This window comes from Euleptes europaea, chromosome 9, assembly GCF_029931775.1.
Source record: "Euleptes europaea isolate rEulEur1 chromosome 9, rEulEur1.hap1, whole genome shotgun sequence".
NCBI classification, from domain to species: Eukaryota; Metazoa; Chordata; class Lepidosauria; order Squamata; family Sphaerodactylidae; genus Euleptes; species Euleptes europaea.
The window spans coordinates 26,700,688-26,718,172 of record NC_079320.1 but is presented as its reverse complement, the minus strand read 5'-3'; the positions used below and the strand labels follow the sequence as shown (position 1 = coordinate 26,718,172).

Here is a 17,485-nt window from a genome sequence, read left to right as displayed (position 1 = left end):
TCCAACAGCTGCACTCTAAAAAGCTGGAGGTAGAAGGACTCTACAGAATGGTATGTCATGTGGAATTGAGGCCTGCATCATGGGGAAAATAAGCCAAAATCATGGGACTTCAGTCTTGGAGCAGAGTCAAGCTTGTAAGCTTCTCATACGAGAATCAAGGGGCAAAGATTAATACTGAGTCACTCTTCTTGCCTAATATTGTTCAGGAGAGTCCCATGACTCTATACTGTTCCTTTTGAAGGGGTGGTGTGCTAGAGGTAGGGAAAGACAGCAAAAATAACTTCTGTGAACTTGCTCCATTTATAGAAGTGTTGGATCCTACCCAGTTACATTAGAAAAAAAAGTTTTATAAGCTGGTATAAAGAATGAATAACTGTAAGGATGAAGTTGGAAATAGTGGGTACTGGAAGGTATCATTAAGGACACTAGACTCTGTCATCTCCATACACCTTCAAGTTCTCCTGTCCTTCTAGGCTGAAGTTTAATAAGCTCTTCCCCACATGCATGCAGAACTCATTTCCAAGGAAGAATGGATACCCTTTGGAAACTAGAGTCTATCCAAAGGCAGAATGTTCTGGAAGCTTCCTTTCCTTGATTGGTTTATGCCTGGACTTTTAGAGTTCCATCACTGTGATGTACTCTAGAATGGTTCAGCAGTGCAATTACAATGCTACACCATTTTGAACTGTAAAATTATAAGTTCAAGCATGTAAGACTTCAACAGCACTATACAAAAGAACAGAAGGGATTATTGGTTTCAATGGGAAAATTTAATCTGTATAAATATTATCTGAGACAACTCCTAAATTATATATTGACTTTTGGGTCAGATCAAGTAGTCTTCTTCTCTCTTTTTTTTTCTAACCTGGATTCTAGACATTGTGTAGAAGGTAAAACCTGTTGTGGCTGCCTCATACTCCTACACAGTACCATATTTACTTGTGAAAGACCCTTAAAAATTATGTTCAATTCAAACCCTTACCTTAAACTTGTGATGTAGATAAAGTCTCTTCCAAATATATCCATGTAAACTGCTTATGCATCATTTCTCACAAGCAATAAAAACATCCATGAGTTTAGGTAAGTAAGTTGAGCCTTGGTTAACTGCATATTGCAGTCGGGTGTCATAAAATGTGTTCTGTCATTTGGACCACATTCTTATTATGTGGTCATCAAAACATCTGGGCCACAATCCAGAACAAAATTAACCAATGAGTGGCCCACTGGTTTCAAAGGATTGCTGCTTTTGTGATTTAATATTTTCAAGCATAGCAGTCTAGCATTTCACCTGTACAAAAACTGGATGTTAAACCCTACCCTACCTAAAGTTAATGCATATAAAAACATAGCAATTGACAGTTACATTTTGCTCACAAAATCTTTTTTAAAACAAACAAAAAATAGCAAATTAATAGAAAGATATTAGAATATAAATCAGGCAGAGTTGCTTCAAAATCACAAAGTGTCACAAAATGTTAGTTTTGGAAAGAGGCATCTTTTCCTTGTTGCTGTTGTTTTTGCCACGGCACATCAAAAGAGTTTTTGATGTCTATCTACCCTATGTTGTATTCATTGTTTCTTTTTTTCTGTAACTATCACTGGTCCAGCGTCACACACAACTGAAGATATACTTTCCCCCATAGGGGTCTTCAGAAGGTTCACTGAATATCCAGAGTCAACAGAAATACTCTGACCTTGAACCTTCACTTTTGAAAGTCATCTGAGAATCCATACTTGATCGAGAGCAAAGGAGCCTTTCTGACTCTCCTGTATTCCTACGAGTCCAGAGCTCTCCACTTGCCCCCACGGACCGAGGTTTAAGGGAAAGGGTTTCAAATTTGACATAGGTCTCTTTAGCAAGATCAGCTTCCCTGGTGGATTTTGGCTTCCTGTGAAGCTTTAAGACTTTATATAGTAAGAAAAATATCAACGGTAAAATAACCACACAGGCCACACCACCAGTCACCAGTAAAATGGAAATCTGAGACTCATCTTCAAGGCCAGTTCCATTAGTGGAGAAAATGATGCATTGGTCTTTTGTGGGCGGGATCCCTTTGGGGCAGACACAGGCCATATATTGTATACTGGGCTCCAAACCGTCTATTGTGATCTTGTTTTTGCTGGGGTCTATGCTCAGTGGCAGCATGTCTTTCTCCCCGTACTTGGAGTACAGGACAGTCAGAGCAGAGCTGCTTGTGGCATTGACGGTTTTCCACGTTAAGGTTACTCGTTCATCAGTTTCAGAGATCACTCTTAGGTTTTTTATTGCAACAGTTTGCTCGGTGACCGTACCATCGTCTTTCTTAGCAAAGTCACCCATCTTCTTGTTGTTTCCATTGATAGCTGCCTTGAAATTCTTTCTTCCATCAGGGGTAGACTTGGGCTGTTTTTTGTCAGTGGCTCTTTCTGTGGTAAGGCCTTCAGTTGTAGCCACTGCTGTTGTCATGGCGGAAAGAGTCGATGTCGTAGGAGAAAAAGTGGTTGCAATTAAGGATTCCTGGACGACATCTTCCTGTGTTGTATTTTGAGGCTCTGCTTCAGTCTTCTTCCCATACTTTTGTGGAGACAGTGTGGTGGTGACAACACCGACAACTGTGACAGTAACGGAAGCTTCTGACTGTCCAGCCAAATTTTTGGCCTTACACCTGTAGTCACCAGCATCCCTGTAGGAAATGCCTGTCAGACTAATAATGGACCATCTGACACCGTCTCCGGGACTTTCTTGAATAACTGGAAAAGAAAGAAATGCACAACAGAATGATAACCTGAACACAAAGAAGCCACCATATATTTATCAGCTTTGAATGAATGGGAAGCATCTTTTTCATAGGCAGGGCTGGCCCAAGTGTGTTGGGCACCCTAGGCTGTGGCAACCCCCTCCCCATTTAATATAGAGAAAATGAGATGTTTAGAATCAACTTTCATTTATAAGGTGTCACAGGATGGTGTGGAGCTGTCAGGGTTGATGCAGACAGGTCATCCCTTCCAGGGATCTCTCCCTCCCCACACACCTCTTCCTTGCCCTTTGCTCCCCTCAGGCTGGATCAGGCAAGGGGCTTAACTATCTGCCACCACTCTGGTTCTAGGGTTTTATTAGATAGGGCCCAGAGAACCCTCCCTTCCCCCAAGCAACTCCCTTTTTAGTCAGGGCATGTCCGAATTTGAGGGGTGAAGAAACCAGGCAGAGAGGAGGAGGAGGAGAAGGAGGAGGGTTTTATAACCCACTTTTGCTCTACCTTTAAGGAGTCTCAACGTGGTTTACAATAGTCTGTAAATAGTGGTTTACAACCATGCACCAGTGCGCCATGCGGGATGTTTGACTAGTTTACTTTGGACAATAGACCACCCATCCACCCAGACCATGTCCCAAACTTCCTTTGAAAATGCCCTCCATTTCAAAACTACTTTGCATTATGGATGAAAATATCATAAATCTGTTTTCATAAATTTTGGACCAAACCGAGAACATCTCTGGCAAGAATGTACGGCCTTACAGGTTTTCCACTGCTGGTCTTACATTTCTAAACATGAAGTAGAACCACTTCTGCCCCACCCCCATTTTTTTCCTTGAGAACAATTAAATACCTGTATAGTTTACTGGTATGTTGTCTGATTTAACCCAGGTAAGTTGAGGAGTGGGATAGCCTGTCGCGTCACAGCGTAGCAGAACATTGCTTCCCAGAGATGAGGTAATCTTTGTGGCTGAAGTCATAACTGATGGTTTTAAACATTGTTCCAGCTCTGCTCTTTGAAACAAGATTCCAGCTAGGCTCTCGGGTCCGCTACAAGCCACAAAAGGATCCAAAAGCACAACGGTGGTATCCATAATTTTGGAAAATTCAATAAGCTTTGAAATCCGACAGTCACAATACCATGGATTGTCCTGCAAACCTTAAACAGAAAAACAGTACGTTCATAGTCTTGGCAGCGCTTCCACTGAGCACTTAGATAGTACAGCGGCAGAATTTTTTTAAAGGGGGTTAACTTTTATTAACTATAAATGGATAGATTGAAGGCAAGACAGAAAGAAAATTTAAAAGGCAGTTGGCAATCAAAGCAAATGGCAAGTCAAAACAAAATATTTCAGATATGTATTTTGGTAAGTCCTAATTCAAGAGTTACTAAAATCTTTGGTAGTTAAAATGCCTAACCATGTCTCACTCATGTCTAGTCCATGAGAGACTTGTGTGGATATGTGCATGTCTTCGAAGAACATGAGATAAGGAGGGTTAAATGAGAGAGGAAAAGAAAAGGAAAGATAATGTGAGGTGGGGGCAGAATATTTTTGTGTTTTAGGATCCAACACGTCAGAAGCAGCTTGATTGGGATAGGAAGCAAACATTTGCCCAGTAATCGGTATCCTATCAGAATCTGTGTTTATTACCAAGGGGTATGGCGCTGATATTTATAAGCAAGCTGTCCTCAGACTCTATGTTGTGGCCTATTAACATGCTGAGGAGTTTGGACTGAAGAGGCTAAAAATAACTTTTCTTCCAACATGTATCCATCTTTAGCATGCACCACTGTACACATGACACATGCAGCAATTACAACAGGAGAAGATAAAGACCAAAAAAAAACCCACCTGTAATGCCTTCACTCATCTGACCAAAGCCTTCTGAAGGAAGGGTTGCCAGGTCCCTCTTTTCCACCGGTGGGAGGTTTGTGGGGCGGAGCCTAAGGAGGGCGGGGTTGGTAAAGGGAGGGACTTCAATGCCATAGAGTCCGATTGCCAGAGCGGCCATTTTCTACAGCTGAACGGATCTCTATCGGCTGGAGATCAGTTGTAATAGCAGGAGATCTCCTGCTAGTACCTGGAGGTTTGCAACCCTATCTGAAGGTGCCACCCTACCAGGGGCAAGACTGGCAGCCACCCATTCTCACACATTCTGTGTGGTAGCTCCTACCTTGTGGAATGACCAGTGGTGGCTCTCACCTTATGGAACAAGGTCAGGAAGGCTCCCACATCTCTGTCATTCCACAGCATGTGCAAAACATGTTCAAGAGGGCATTTTAAAGAAGAGATTAGAATTGTAGCACAATGGAACAGTTCACAAGGGTGCCTTTGTAATGGAATTGGATTAGATATATTGCAATTGTTATTATCCTGCATTGGTCTCTGCCTTTGTAATTCCACTTACCACATTGTTTATAGGATACCTTGCCTGGTGGTTTGTTGTTCAAATTGTCTTTTAAATTCTGTACTAGTTAAGTTCTGCAGGGCATGTAAAACTGAACTTTTTCAGCAGACTTTCATCTGACTGTGTTTATATCAGCCAGACTCTGTTCAGCTTTTGTTATTTCTCCCCGTCACTTTTTAACCTTTTGGGGGGGGGGGGGGGCTTCCAACATGATACTGATATTTTTAGGATTTTATATTGATTTTACTGTCATTAATTTACACTATTTACAAAATTTCAGGTAGGGTATGAGCTCTTGTGAGTCACAGCTCACTTCTTCAGATACCCTACCAGAACTTTTGTTAGTCTTTAAAGTGCTACCAGACTCTTGCCCTTTTCTACTGCTACGGATAGACGGACACAGCAACCCATCGTGATCTCTCTCCCTATGCTCTGCCACAACAGTTCCGCTCATGTCAACAGAAATGTCTACAGGTGCCAACCTGCAAATGGGCAAAACCAACAGCTGCCTGTAGGCATGTTTTCTCCACCATGGCTCCCACCTTGTGGAATGGCCTGCCTGAGGAGGTCCCACTCTCCTGGCCTTCCACAAGCAGTGTAAAGCTGAACTATTCAAGAGGGCTTTTCTGCCCAGGTAATAAGGCTGCACAGTACAAGATGGTTTCATAAACTTACTTGGATAAATTATTGGGACTTGTGATCTTTACTAGTGTATATAGTACAGTGTAAGTAGGATCCTATTATGTAATTTCTGTACTGAGTAGTGTGTCATGTTAATACTTATGCTGTTCTTCTGTTTCTTTCTGGTGGTTTCCGGACTTCTAATATCCTAATGCAGGGGTGTTGAACTCATGTGTTACGAGGGCCAGATATGACACAAATCACTTGATCGGGCTGGGCCATGCCTCACCAGCCCAGATTGGGACTGCAGGTGGTGCTGGTTGCCGTGGCTGGTTTACAGGCCAGATAAGAGCTCTCAAGGTAGGGTTGCCAGGTCCCTCTTTGCCACTGGGGGGAAGTTTTTGGGGCAGAGCCTGAGGAGGGCAGGGTTTGGGGAGGGGAGGGACTTCAATGCCATAGAGTCCAATTGCCAAAGCTGCCATTTTCTCCAGGTGAACTAATCTCTATTGGCTGGAGATCAGTTGTAATAGCAGGAGATCTCCAGCTAGTACCTGCAGGTTGGCAACCCTATCTCAAGGGGCCAGATCCAGCCCTCGGGCTGTATGTCTGACACCCCCTGTCTTAATGCATTAGTTATTGAATGTACTGACTCACTATGTGTAATCTGCCTTGAGTCCATGTGAGAAAGGCGGACTATAAATAACATTAATAAATTAAAAAATAGTATTGTTCATTGGATGTCTTATGCTATATGAGTACATTGCTCTCATTCTGTAACCTGTCTTGAATCTCAGTGAGAAAGATAGGCTATAAATACAGTAAATAAATAAATAAATAAATAAAATGTTTCCAATTGTTTGGAAAGTAAATACCATTCCTCTCAAAGACTTCATATCCTGCCTTGTTTGTAAGTTCATGGTCAGGCTGGGGCATGATATAGGGCAATGGAGCCAGATTCTATGCCCGTAGTCTGTAACTAGCCTTACCAGGGGACCACTTTCATGAGGGTCTCAGGCAGACGGAGGGAGAATGACATGTGAAGGCATCACCTACCAACAAATCCTTCCAACATTTCTAAAAAGCCTACAAGCAGTAGAAGAGCCTGGTAGGGCAGTTGCGTAGCTCTGTCCTCATATTACCTTTGCTCTCCTCTTAATTTGAAATGTCCAGGGGTGCATGATAGGAAGACAAGATGAGGAGACATCTCCCTTCCTTTCCTTTGCACTGAAGGAAATGGTTTTGGTAAAGAAATCAAGAAGAGGAACTGGCATCAGTCAGTGCATTCATGTAATGCTTTTAATCTTTGCAGGGCAGGGTATTGCTAAAGGGCCGGGTAGAATAATTCAGAAGCAATAAGGGAAATAAGAGAGATAGGATACTCTAGTCATGAATTCCTGCCATTCCCAATTAAATGAATGACTGAGTTCTTAACAGGGGACTGTGTGCCATAATAGAGGTTGCCAACCTCCAGGTACTAACTGGAAATCTCCTGCTATTACAACTGATCTCCAGCCGATAGCGATCAGTTCACCTGGAGAAAATGGCCACTTTTGCAATTGGACTCGATGACATTGAAGTCCCTCCCCTCCCCAAACCCTGCCCTCCTCAGGCTCTGCCCCAAAAACCTCCAGCCGGTGGCAAAGAGGAACCTGGCCACCCTAGCCATAATACCTTGAAATACTTAATACCTTGAAAGACGTGAAATACTGCATGGGAAATGGGCTACGTCCCAAACTTCTGCTGTTGATCTCTATTTGAGAACTAGAAACAAATGAACTTTCTAGACAAGAGCATTTCCAAAAGTTCATGCAAAGCCACATAATTTGCAAGGACTGCACTTAATATTGAATCCAGATTATCAGCAGTAAATTATAACAAGGCAGCTGGAGAGAATAATCAAGCTACCATTGAAATGACGACATTTAAAGTCCTCTAAACATGGGATACTGTCAACGTTGGTGTTCAATTCAGACTCTAAAGGAACAGTGCCCTTTACTGACTTTTCATTTGTGTGGTGTAGTGCTTAGAGTGATTAGAGACTAGAATCTGGGAAACCCCAGTTCAAATCCCCATTCTGCAATGAAAGCTTGCTGGGTAAACTTGGGCCAGTCACAGATGCTCAGCCTAATCTGCCCTTGAGACTGATCTGGAGGCTCCAGCTGGTGCAAAATGCTGTGGTGAGGCTCCTCACAGGGTCCTCACCATGAGACTATATAACACCAGTGCTGAAACAACTGCACTGGCTCCGGCTGGAGCATAGGATCAGGTTCAAGGTGATGGTTTTGACCTTTAAAGCCTTACATGGTCTGGGACCATTGTACCTGTGGGACCGCCTCTCCTGGTATGCCCTCCCAGAGAGCTTTGCGCTCTACAAATAACTATCTACTGGTGGTCCCCGGCCCGAAGAATGTGCGGCTGTCCTTGACACAGGCCAGGGCTTTTTTGGCCCTGGCCTGGTGGAATAGTCTTCCTAGTGACATCAGGGCCCTGCGGGACCTTAAGGAGCTCTGCAGGGCCTGCAAAATGGAACTATTCTGCCAGGCCTATAACTGAGGGCAGCCATGAATTGTCCATCATTTGCAGGCCTCCCCATCTCCCCCCACACTCTTGTTCTCTGTGGGGGTTTGTTCTGCTCAAAATCCGGTTCCATGGTGGCTACTGATTTGTTTGAATGCCATCTTGTTTTATAGTTGTTTGATGCTGTGTTTTAATTCATGATGTTTTTAGGGTTGTTATGTGATTTTAGAGGTTGTCACCCGCCATGAGCCCGGCTTGACTGGGAATGAGGGTGGGCTATAAATTTGGAAAAAAATAAAATAAATAATCTCTCTCAGAGGCTTGTTGTGAGGATAAAATGGAGGAGAGGAAAAGGATGTAAGCCTTTTTGAGTCCCCATTGGAGTCAAAGGCTAGATATCAATGAAGTAAATAAAATAAACTGTAGGAATCATGGGGTTCCCTTGAGTATGTCAGAACATTACAGAGCAATGATGTACATGTTCATCATTCATACTTCCAGTGTAGTGTTTAGACACCCAATTAGCACAAAGAGAAGCTTGAGAGCCAGTGTGGTATAGTGGTTAGAGATTCATTCAACTGTTGCAAGGATAAAAGCGTGAAGGGAGAAAAGTATATGCTATCCTGAGATATATGCCATCCTTAGAGCAGGGGCACAATAAAGATTTACTAAATAAATTATTATCATCAACAACAACAGTGATAACAATAAATGGGGTGGATCCAGCCATCCTCCAAGAACCCTTTATCCAACTTAAGTGGCACTTTCTCCAACAGAAGACTCCTTGTGCTGGATGAAGCCTTCAAACTCAGGCTGGAGGAAGGCTCATTAGAGTGGTGGGAGAGGGGTAGGATCCACCCCAATAAAACTAAATAAATATAATAAAAGTATAGTCAGCACTGTCGTTCAACAGAGGAAGAGTATGGGCAGTTGTATCATCCCATAGGCCAGGGATTCCCCTAGGTACTCTTCAGCTGGCAAAGTTCAAAGGAAGAAAGTATTCACAGGCTTACCTAAAATGACCCTCTGGGTTGTTGAGTCGATGTTTCTGAGCGATGCTGCTTCAGAAAAAGGAGGCCAAATATCCATGAGGTCTGATGGCAAGGTGGTTAATTTGTTGCTGGATATGTCCAGGTAAGTGAGGTTTCTCAGATACCTTCCAGCTTCGGCCGGAATGCTGGTCACTTTATTGTTGTGCAAATCAAGGGTTCGTAAATTGGGCATTTCAGACAAAGATTCCCAAGGGAAACTTGACAGCAAATTCCCATCAAGACGCAACTCATGCAACTGCTTTAAGTTATAAAAGCTGCTGGTGTCGATGCTAGCCACACTGTTGTAGGTAAGCCACAGGTATTTGAGATCCACCAAGTAATAAAACGCTTCTGTTGGAATCTTTCGTATCACTGTTTTTTCTATCCGTAGTTTTATGGTGTCCACAGGAACATTTACAGGGATCTCAAACATATCAGGATCATTACACAGCACAGACCTAATAACAAACAAGGAGAGAACCGTTAATCGTTACTAATAAAGGCTGGTAAGCAACATATGGCCCTTATATTGCATTCCATCCTGACCAAACCCTTTAGAACCTAGAAGACTGGGACTGTAATGAAGACATTGAATCTGTTCAGCAACCCTGCAGTAAAGACTTGGTGCCATGATCCTAACAAGTAATGTACCTGCATGGGAGGAAACAACATTGTTTGTTATTCATAAGAGTTGCCACTGCTGAAGAGAGAAGCCAGTTTAAAAGGATTTGTCTTTAGCCTCAGGAAGGTCTGTGTCATAATCTATAAACAGGTTATAGCTGTATATGTAGCTCCCCTACAAATACTCTTTGAAATGTTTGGTGGACTGATGTGGTCCCTCGGTCACACTGTGGCTTTACGCATTTAAGGAATCGTGCTAGCAATGCCTCGGGATTAATGACACTGAATCAGGAAAATATGTTTTCAAAGGATGAAATAAGAACAATTCGATGTAGACATAGGGATATCATTGGGCAGGTATATAAGCCAGCATGGTATAGTGGTTAAGAGTAGCGGACTTTAATCTGGAGAACCAGCAGGGTGATACTGGGCTAGTCACAGTTCTCTCAGAACACTCTCAGCCCCACCTACTCACAAAGTGTCTGTTAGGGGGGAGAAGGTGATTGTAAGCCGCTTTGAGACTCCTTTCAGTACAGAAAAGTAGGGGTATTAAAACCAACTCTTCATCTTCTTAGAAGAACAACTTGCCTCACTATGACTATCTTTTCAACAAGAAAGTTGATAGTTTGAAGAGATACACATAATGAGAAAAATAAACTTTTTTTCATAACAACAATGTGAAATACAAAGTGAGTATATGCTTGAGTATGTGACTTGACAGCACTTGGGGAGGGGCTGTTGCTCAGTGGTAGAGCATCTGCTTGGCATGCAGAAGGTCCCAGGTTCAATCCCTGGCATTTCCAGTTAAAGGGACTAGGCAAGTAGGTGATGTGAAAGACCTCAGCCTGAGATCCCGGAGATCCGCTGCCAATCTGAGTTGACAATACTGACTTTGATGGACCAAGGATCTGATTCAGTATAAGGCAGCTTCATGTGTTCATGTGTACATACATAGAAAACCTCTGAACCCCAGTGCTAGAAGGCAACGTCATAGGGAAGCCTTGGTTTTTATGTCCTGTTGTTGGCCCTCCAGAGTAACTGGTTGGTTTCTGGATGAGACAGGATACTGGACCACTGGTCTGATCCAGCAGGACTCTCTCTTCTCCTATGCTCCATCACAATAACTTCACTCACCTGAGCAGGGCCTTCTACAGGTGCCCATCTACAAATGGGCAAAATTGGCAACTTCCGTACACATGCCTTTCCCATTATGGCCCCCCACCTTGTGGAATGGTCTGCCCAAGGAGGTCAGGAAGGCCCCCACACTCCTGGCTTTCCATAAACTATGCAAAACTGAACTATTCAAGAGGGATTTTCTGCGCAGGTAATAGGGTAGCACTGTACAAAATGCTTCACGAGTTACTTGGATAAATGATTAGGGACTGTGGTCTATACCAGGGCTTGTTAAACTTTTTTCACTCGTGACCCATTTTTGGCCGAGAATTTTTTATGCGACCCCGAGTATATGGGTATATAAAATAGGTATACTAATCAAATATTTACTGATAATAAATCAAATTTTTCATGACCTCTACATTCAGTTACGCAACCCCATATGGGGTTGCGACCCCAGTTAAGAAGCTTTGGTCTATACTACTGTGTATAGTTTGCTGTAAGATGGATTCTGCTATATATTTTTGCATAATTTAATGTGTCATGTTGACACTTATGCTTTGCTTCAGTTCTGTTTTTTAGACTTCTGGTTGGGTCTACAATCCAAATCCTAATTAGGGTTGCTGGGTCCCCCCGGAAACCAATGGAGGGACTTAACAGCTGCAGAGGGAGGCTGGCGCTGACGTCACTTCTGGAAGTTATGTCATCACATCAGCAACGTCGAGGGAGACGCTCTGGTATTTGGGCAGAAACTGTATGGTAGAGGCTATTTTTACCGTAGAGTTTTGCCCAAATACCAGAGCGTCCCCTTCGATGTCACCAATGTGATGGCGTCACTCCTGGAAGTGATGTCATCACGCTGCCAGGGCCTCATTTTAAGCCCACTAAGACCTCCACCAGCCAGCTGGATGGCGCTGGGAAGTGGGGGCTCAAATTGGGGGATCCTCTGCCACCGCTAGGGGTCTGGCAACTCTAATCCTAATTCACTGTTTATTGAATGTCCCATCTTGTTGATTGAATTGACTCTGTGTACTCAGCCTTGAGTCCCACTGAGAAAGGCAGACTACAAATAAATAAACAAATAAATGTTCGTACACTATTTGTGCAAATTCAGCCTACCAAATGCCCCAAGCAGAGGCCGCCTTAATGGTGCCCATGAGACCTCTTTTTTGTTTTCCAGCAAAAGAACAGCATGACTATCCTGCTGAAAGCAGAGTCAAGATACAGGAAAAAGCACCTAGGGAGCCAGTGTTGTATAGTGGTTAGAGCCAGGCTAGGAATTATGAGGACAAAACAGAAGAATCATATGTACCATCCTAAATTCCTTGGAGGAAAGACAGAAGATGGAGGGATGGAGGGGTATAGGGAGAGAGGGAGAGACAGACAGAGAGACAGAGAGAGAAACAGGCAGGCAAGCAGAATTGAGCAAGTCTTCCCATGACTCCCAACCTACAGATCTGCTTGTTACTTTCCTTTATTACTCTGGCCTTAGATTGCTGTTCCAGCAAGGAATTCAGTAGCGAAGGCAGCTCAGTTTAATCCAATTTTCATAGAAATGTTTCTCTGCATGCCACATCCTTAGGACATCTGTTGTTGTTAGTGCAACAAAACACACATTTAAGCAACAGCTAGGCATTAAATTTTATCTTCTCAACATATTGCTGAGGATTATGCTGTACGCCTCCCACATAGGTCTCTGAGGTTAGGAGGCTATAGTAGCTTCCTATGGAAGCTGCACGCATGCCAGGTTCAGTGTACAAGACTAATTACATGAGCCTCACCCCACTTGCTCCAGAGAAATCCTAATAAGGTCACCATAGGATTATTTCAAGAAATGATGGAAATGAAACCTTAACAGTAGTTCTGTGCAAACACAAGAGCCGCTATAAAAATTATGGCTATAAAAACTATGGCCATGTGAATACATACTTTTAAAATGTACATTAGGAACAACAGCATATGAATTTACAAGCATTTTCTGGAAGGAAGATATCCATACTTCTGTTTTGACTTGAAGTCACATTTTATTCTTTCCAGCCAGTGCGTTTGGAAAGATGAGACACAATGTGCAAAAATGAAGAATATAGTCATAAAGCCAAAACTTCCATAATTCTTTAGAGCTGGCTTTAGAGGGAGAAAATGCAACAGAGTCCTAAAGCAATGATTTTCACATGCTCTGGAAGTAGCAATGTTCTCATTTATTTCCCTGAAGTTGGGGGATCAAGGAAGTTTTACTTCAAGTGTTGAACTGTGAATTTAAAAGCATTCTTTTTGACAGATGGGAAAAATCTGTTTTGTGGGGGGGTTTTTAACCTCAACTACACCCCTCCATCCTTTCAATCACAAAATGGGTACAATCAACTGAACATCAACAAAAATGTGGAAAAAACAAAATTGAAGTCTTTGGACTGACTCCAATGAGGGAAAACCGACAGGCTGAAATTGGCTTCTGCAAACTGTCCATATCACAACTGCAGCTAGCTGTTGTGAAGACACAAAACCCACCCATCAACCCACCCAAATTTGCCTGGCACCAATTTAGAAAAATTGGCCCTGACCCAGAAACTGGAGAATAACCCGCCCGTTCATTTGTTGACAGCAGGGGACTCCGTGCTACATCACTCTTCCTCTTGCCAGTTATGCATTTCCAAGGAAGAAATAGCAACATTAGTGAACATAACTGCTTCCACAGAATTCAGAATATATTGAACACATGAACACATGAAGCTGCCTTGGTCTATCAATGTCAGTACTGTCTTCTCAGACCGGCAGCAGCTCTCCGGGGTCTCAGGCAGAGGTCTTTGACATCACCTACTTGCCTAGTCCCTTTAACTGGAGATGCCGAGGATTGAACCTGGGACCTTCTGCATGCCAAGCAGAGGCTCTACCACTGAGCCATGGCCCCTTCATTTTTCCCCTTGTCAAATGAGGCTTCTCTACTGAATGACTGGCCAGAAAAAAATCTCAAAAATTGGCTAGATACTGGGGCTCTTTTGGCAGAATTTCTGCCCAGAGTTGTGCCAAGAAATGCTGAGCTCCACCAATGTCCCAACATGTGTACAGCAGCTAGGGTTCATCTGAATGCTGCACTTTGCTGGATAATGTAATTGTTCTACAAAAATGTGCAATAGAAACAAGCTTTATGCTCATCAAATAACAACCTTTTGGTAATCCCCTGCCCAAAAAGTGTCAGGCTGTCCTCGACCAGGTCATTCTCGGCCCTGGCCCCAACTTGGGGGAACTCTCTGCCTAGTGAGATCAGGGCCCTGTGGGACCTTATGCAGTACCACAGGGCCTGTAACACTGAGATGTTCCACCAGGCCTATGGTTGACAAAGGCAACGGTTTCCATCGTAGCTGGTCTTCCTTTCCTCTCTCCTTCTCCTTATTCTGCCTGGGTTTTAATTGGGGTATCCTGACCTTCCTCTCCAGGGTGGCCACTGCCACTCCCAGCCCCAGGATGTGTTGATGGCTGCCAGCTTGGAGGGCTTTAAGAGGGGAGTGGACATATTCATGGAGGAGAGGGGTATTCATGGCTGTTAGTTAGAATGGATATTAGTCGTGCTGCATACCTATTCTCTCTAGTATCAGAGGAGCATGCCTATTATTTTGGGTGCGGTGGAACACAGGCAGGATGGTGCTGCTGCACTCGTCTTGTTAGTGGCTTCCTAGAGGAACCTGGTTGGCCACTGTGTGAATAGACTGCTGGACTTGATGGGCCTTGGTCTGATCCAGCAGGGCCTTTCTTATGTTCTTATGTTCTGTGTGCTACGAATCAGGTGCAAGTTGGATTTTAGATTAGGAATTGATGGTTTTAATGTAATTTATGTATTAATGTACTATTGATTTTTACCTGCTGTTGTTTTAAAGCTGTGAACCGCTCTGAGCCCAGTTTTGGCTGGGGGAAAGTGGCATATAAATGTAATCATCATCATCATAATCTACATCAGTGGTTCCCAAACTTTTCGGGCCACCGCCCCTCTGGTTCCACAAATACCACCCCAGCGCCTCCCACCCTATCCTAAGCATTACTCAAAATAGGGGTTTGCATGACTCACTAAAGAAGATAATAACAATAAAATTTCAAAACAGTAACAATTATTTGCACATCTATTCAAAATCAAATTAAAACTTTTTAGTTGAAATTTATTCAACAAAACTGATGAACTTGATCCACTGGTACCAGCTCTTCAAAGTCTGGCAAAAATTCTGATAGTTTCCACCCAATCTGCCAGCATGGTGCCATAGCTTGATCTATTGTTAATTAGTGAACAACACAGTTGAAGGGGGCCACCTCTAGTTCCCCCCTGCTGCCCCCTTGCCTCTTAAGTGTCCCCCTAGGTAATACCACTGCCCCCCACAGGGTGGTACTGCCCACTTTTGGAACCACTGATCTACATCATCAGCCTATGGATGCTAGGCTTCAAAGTACTGGCATTGTTCAAAGGTATGTGTTGCAGGCACATTTCTTTCCCTGCCATTTCAGACCTCTTAAGTGCTGTATACTGTCAATTAAGATTGCATGCCGACCTACCCTGGTCCATACGTCGCTCACAAGAAGGTTGCGGCAAAAATGCAAATCCCTCTCCTGATATACCAGTCCAGTACAAGAATAATTTGTTAACCAAACTAAGTGCTCAATTTGTACTTCAGAGTTTGCCATTCTAAATCTGGTCAGCTAGATAACTGATCTGTCTAACGCTTGCCATGAAAAACAACCTACCTTGTCCCGGTGCCGTCACTCCTGCCATGATAAATGCAAGTGCACTGAGAAGGACAGAAACTATCTGCTTCTTCCCAAAAGCTCATCATGAGGCAGACAGCAGCAATCAGATACATGACTTCCTTTCAGCACAGTGGATATTTCCAAAACTCTAAAATCTTCTGTTCCTAAACTCACTGTGTGCGATGGTGGTGAATGTAGACAGCCATTCAGTAAGAGCAGATAACACCGGATTAGCCGAGATCTGCTGTTACTTAACCTTCAAATGTGTACTGCGGTGGATCAGTTGACACAGCTTCTTCTATACTGTATCCAAAGTGGAATACATCGCCTTTAAATTGCATCCTTTTGAAGCAGGATTCTTTTAACAGCAAATTAAATACTGAAATAAAAAGTACTTTAGAAGTGTGGCATACAACAAATAAAATGGTGAGAGCAGCATCCTTTCTATCTTTGAAGCATCTGTTCTATAGGTTGAATAATTATACAATGCAAAGCCACATATATGTAGCTGCAGAAACTCAAGATCAGCGACCCAGATACAGAAATAATTTGCATGATTTGCGCACACATTATTTTCAAAAACCTTATTTATTTCAAAATAATGGCTGAATCAAATTAGCATTATGAATATACAAATGATAACACATGACATTTAAATAAGTAGAAATAAGCATTTAATGTGTACTGAAAATCAGCAGCAGATGGCACACAGAAGCAATTGAGTACAATAATCTCAAAAAGTTGCCTCTGATTGGTCAGAAACATAACCAGTTTATCCTTTGCTCTTCTTCCAAAACAACCAGACATTTACTTTTCAGCACAGAGTACTTTATCAGCTATAATTACATCATTTCTGAGTATTATTTCCGATGGAGATCAGTGTGTTTGGTAACAATGAAACCAACAAGACGCAGCAACAGAAAGCAATAATCAATGCCACTATTTGGCTGCGTTCAGAAAAAGGAGACATGAATATCCAAAGTTATAAGAAATAAATAACATTTGTTACTGTAGTACAGCTTATATGCTTGCTTCGTTTTTCTTTCCTCTCTGCCTTGATCATAATTCCTTTCACCTGACAGGTACAAAATCTATTAGATATTAATAACTGTGAGAAAGAACAAAAGTAAAACAATAGCACTTACCAATGTAGATTTCGCTTTATTATATATGCTAAGAATATTACAGTAGCCCTGCTGAATCAGACCAGAGGTCCATCTAGTTCAGCATCCTGTTTCCTATAGTTGCCAAGTAGAATGTCTACAAGCAGAGGCCAAACTTTGCCTTGTCATTGCCCCACATCAACTGATTTTCAAGGATATACTGCATTCAAACATGGAGGCTCCATTTAGCCTCCATGTTTGAATGCAGTATAATGAACCTATCCTCCACAGACTTGTCCAAACCCTTTTGAAGCCATTTAAAGACTAGAAATGGCATTCTAACAGATTGATCCTAATAGTAGAAATGCCTCCTAATGGCTTAATTCTAAGCAGTTGCACAAAGGGTCAAGCGAAAAGGTCCCTTTGTTGGCGTAATGCTACTATTGGTAACAGCCGGCACAACACCAACAAGAACTCCTGCTTCTCGTGTGGCAACAGATAGGGATGCTTGTATCCCCCCGGCTGCCAAAGAGTCAACCTGGTGATAATACTAAGCACGATGGACGAATGGCCTGACTCCATATAAGGCAGCTTCATACTTTAATCTGATCAT

General features: G+C 42.8%; 1 protein-coding gene across 1 annotated transcript; it reads right to left on the bottom strand.

The window, feature by feature from the left end:
- Window positions 1-1,675: 1,675 nt before the first annotated feature.
- On the bottom strand, window positions 1,676-15,885 carry LRIT3 (leucine rich repeat, Ig-like and transmembrane domains 3). The gene is made up of 4 exons (XM_056855808.1): window positions 15,767-15,885; window positions 9,293-9,768; window positions 3,586-3,891; window positions 1,676-2,730 (listed from the first exon to the last, which is right to left on the bottom strand). The coding sequence occupies exons 1-4, from the start codon at window positions 15,880-15,882 to the stop codon at window positions 1,676-1,678; spliced, it is 1,953 nt and encodes a 650-aa protein (XP_056711786.1). The 5' UTR covers window positions 15,883-15,885.
- Between the last annotated feature and the right edge of the window lie 1,600 nt (window positions 15,886-17,485).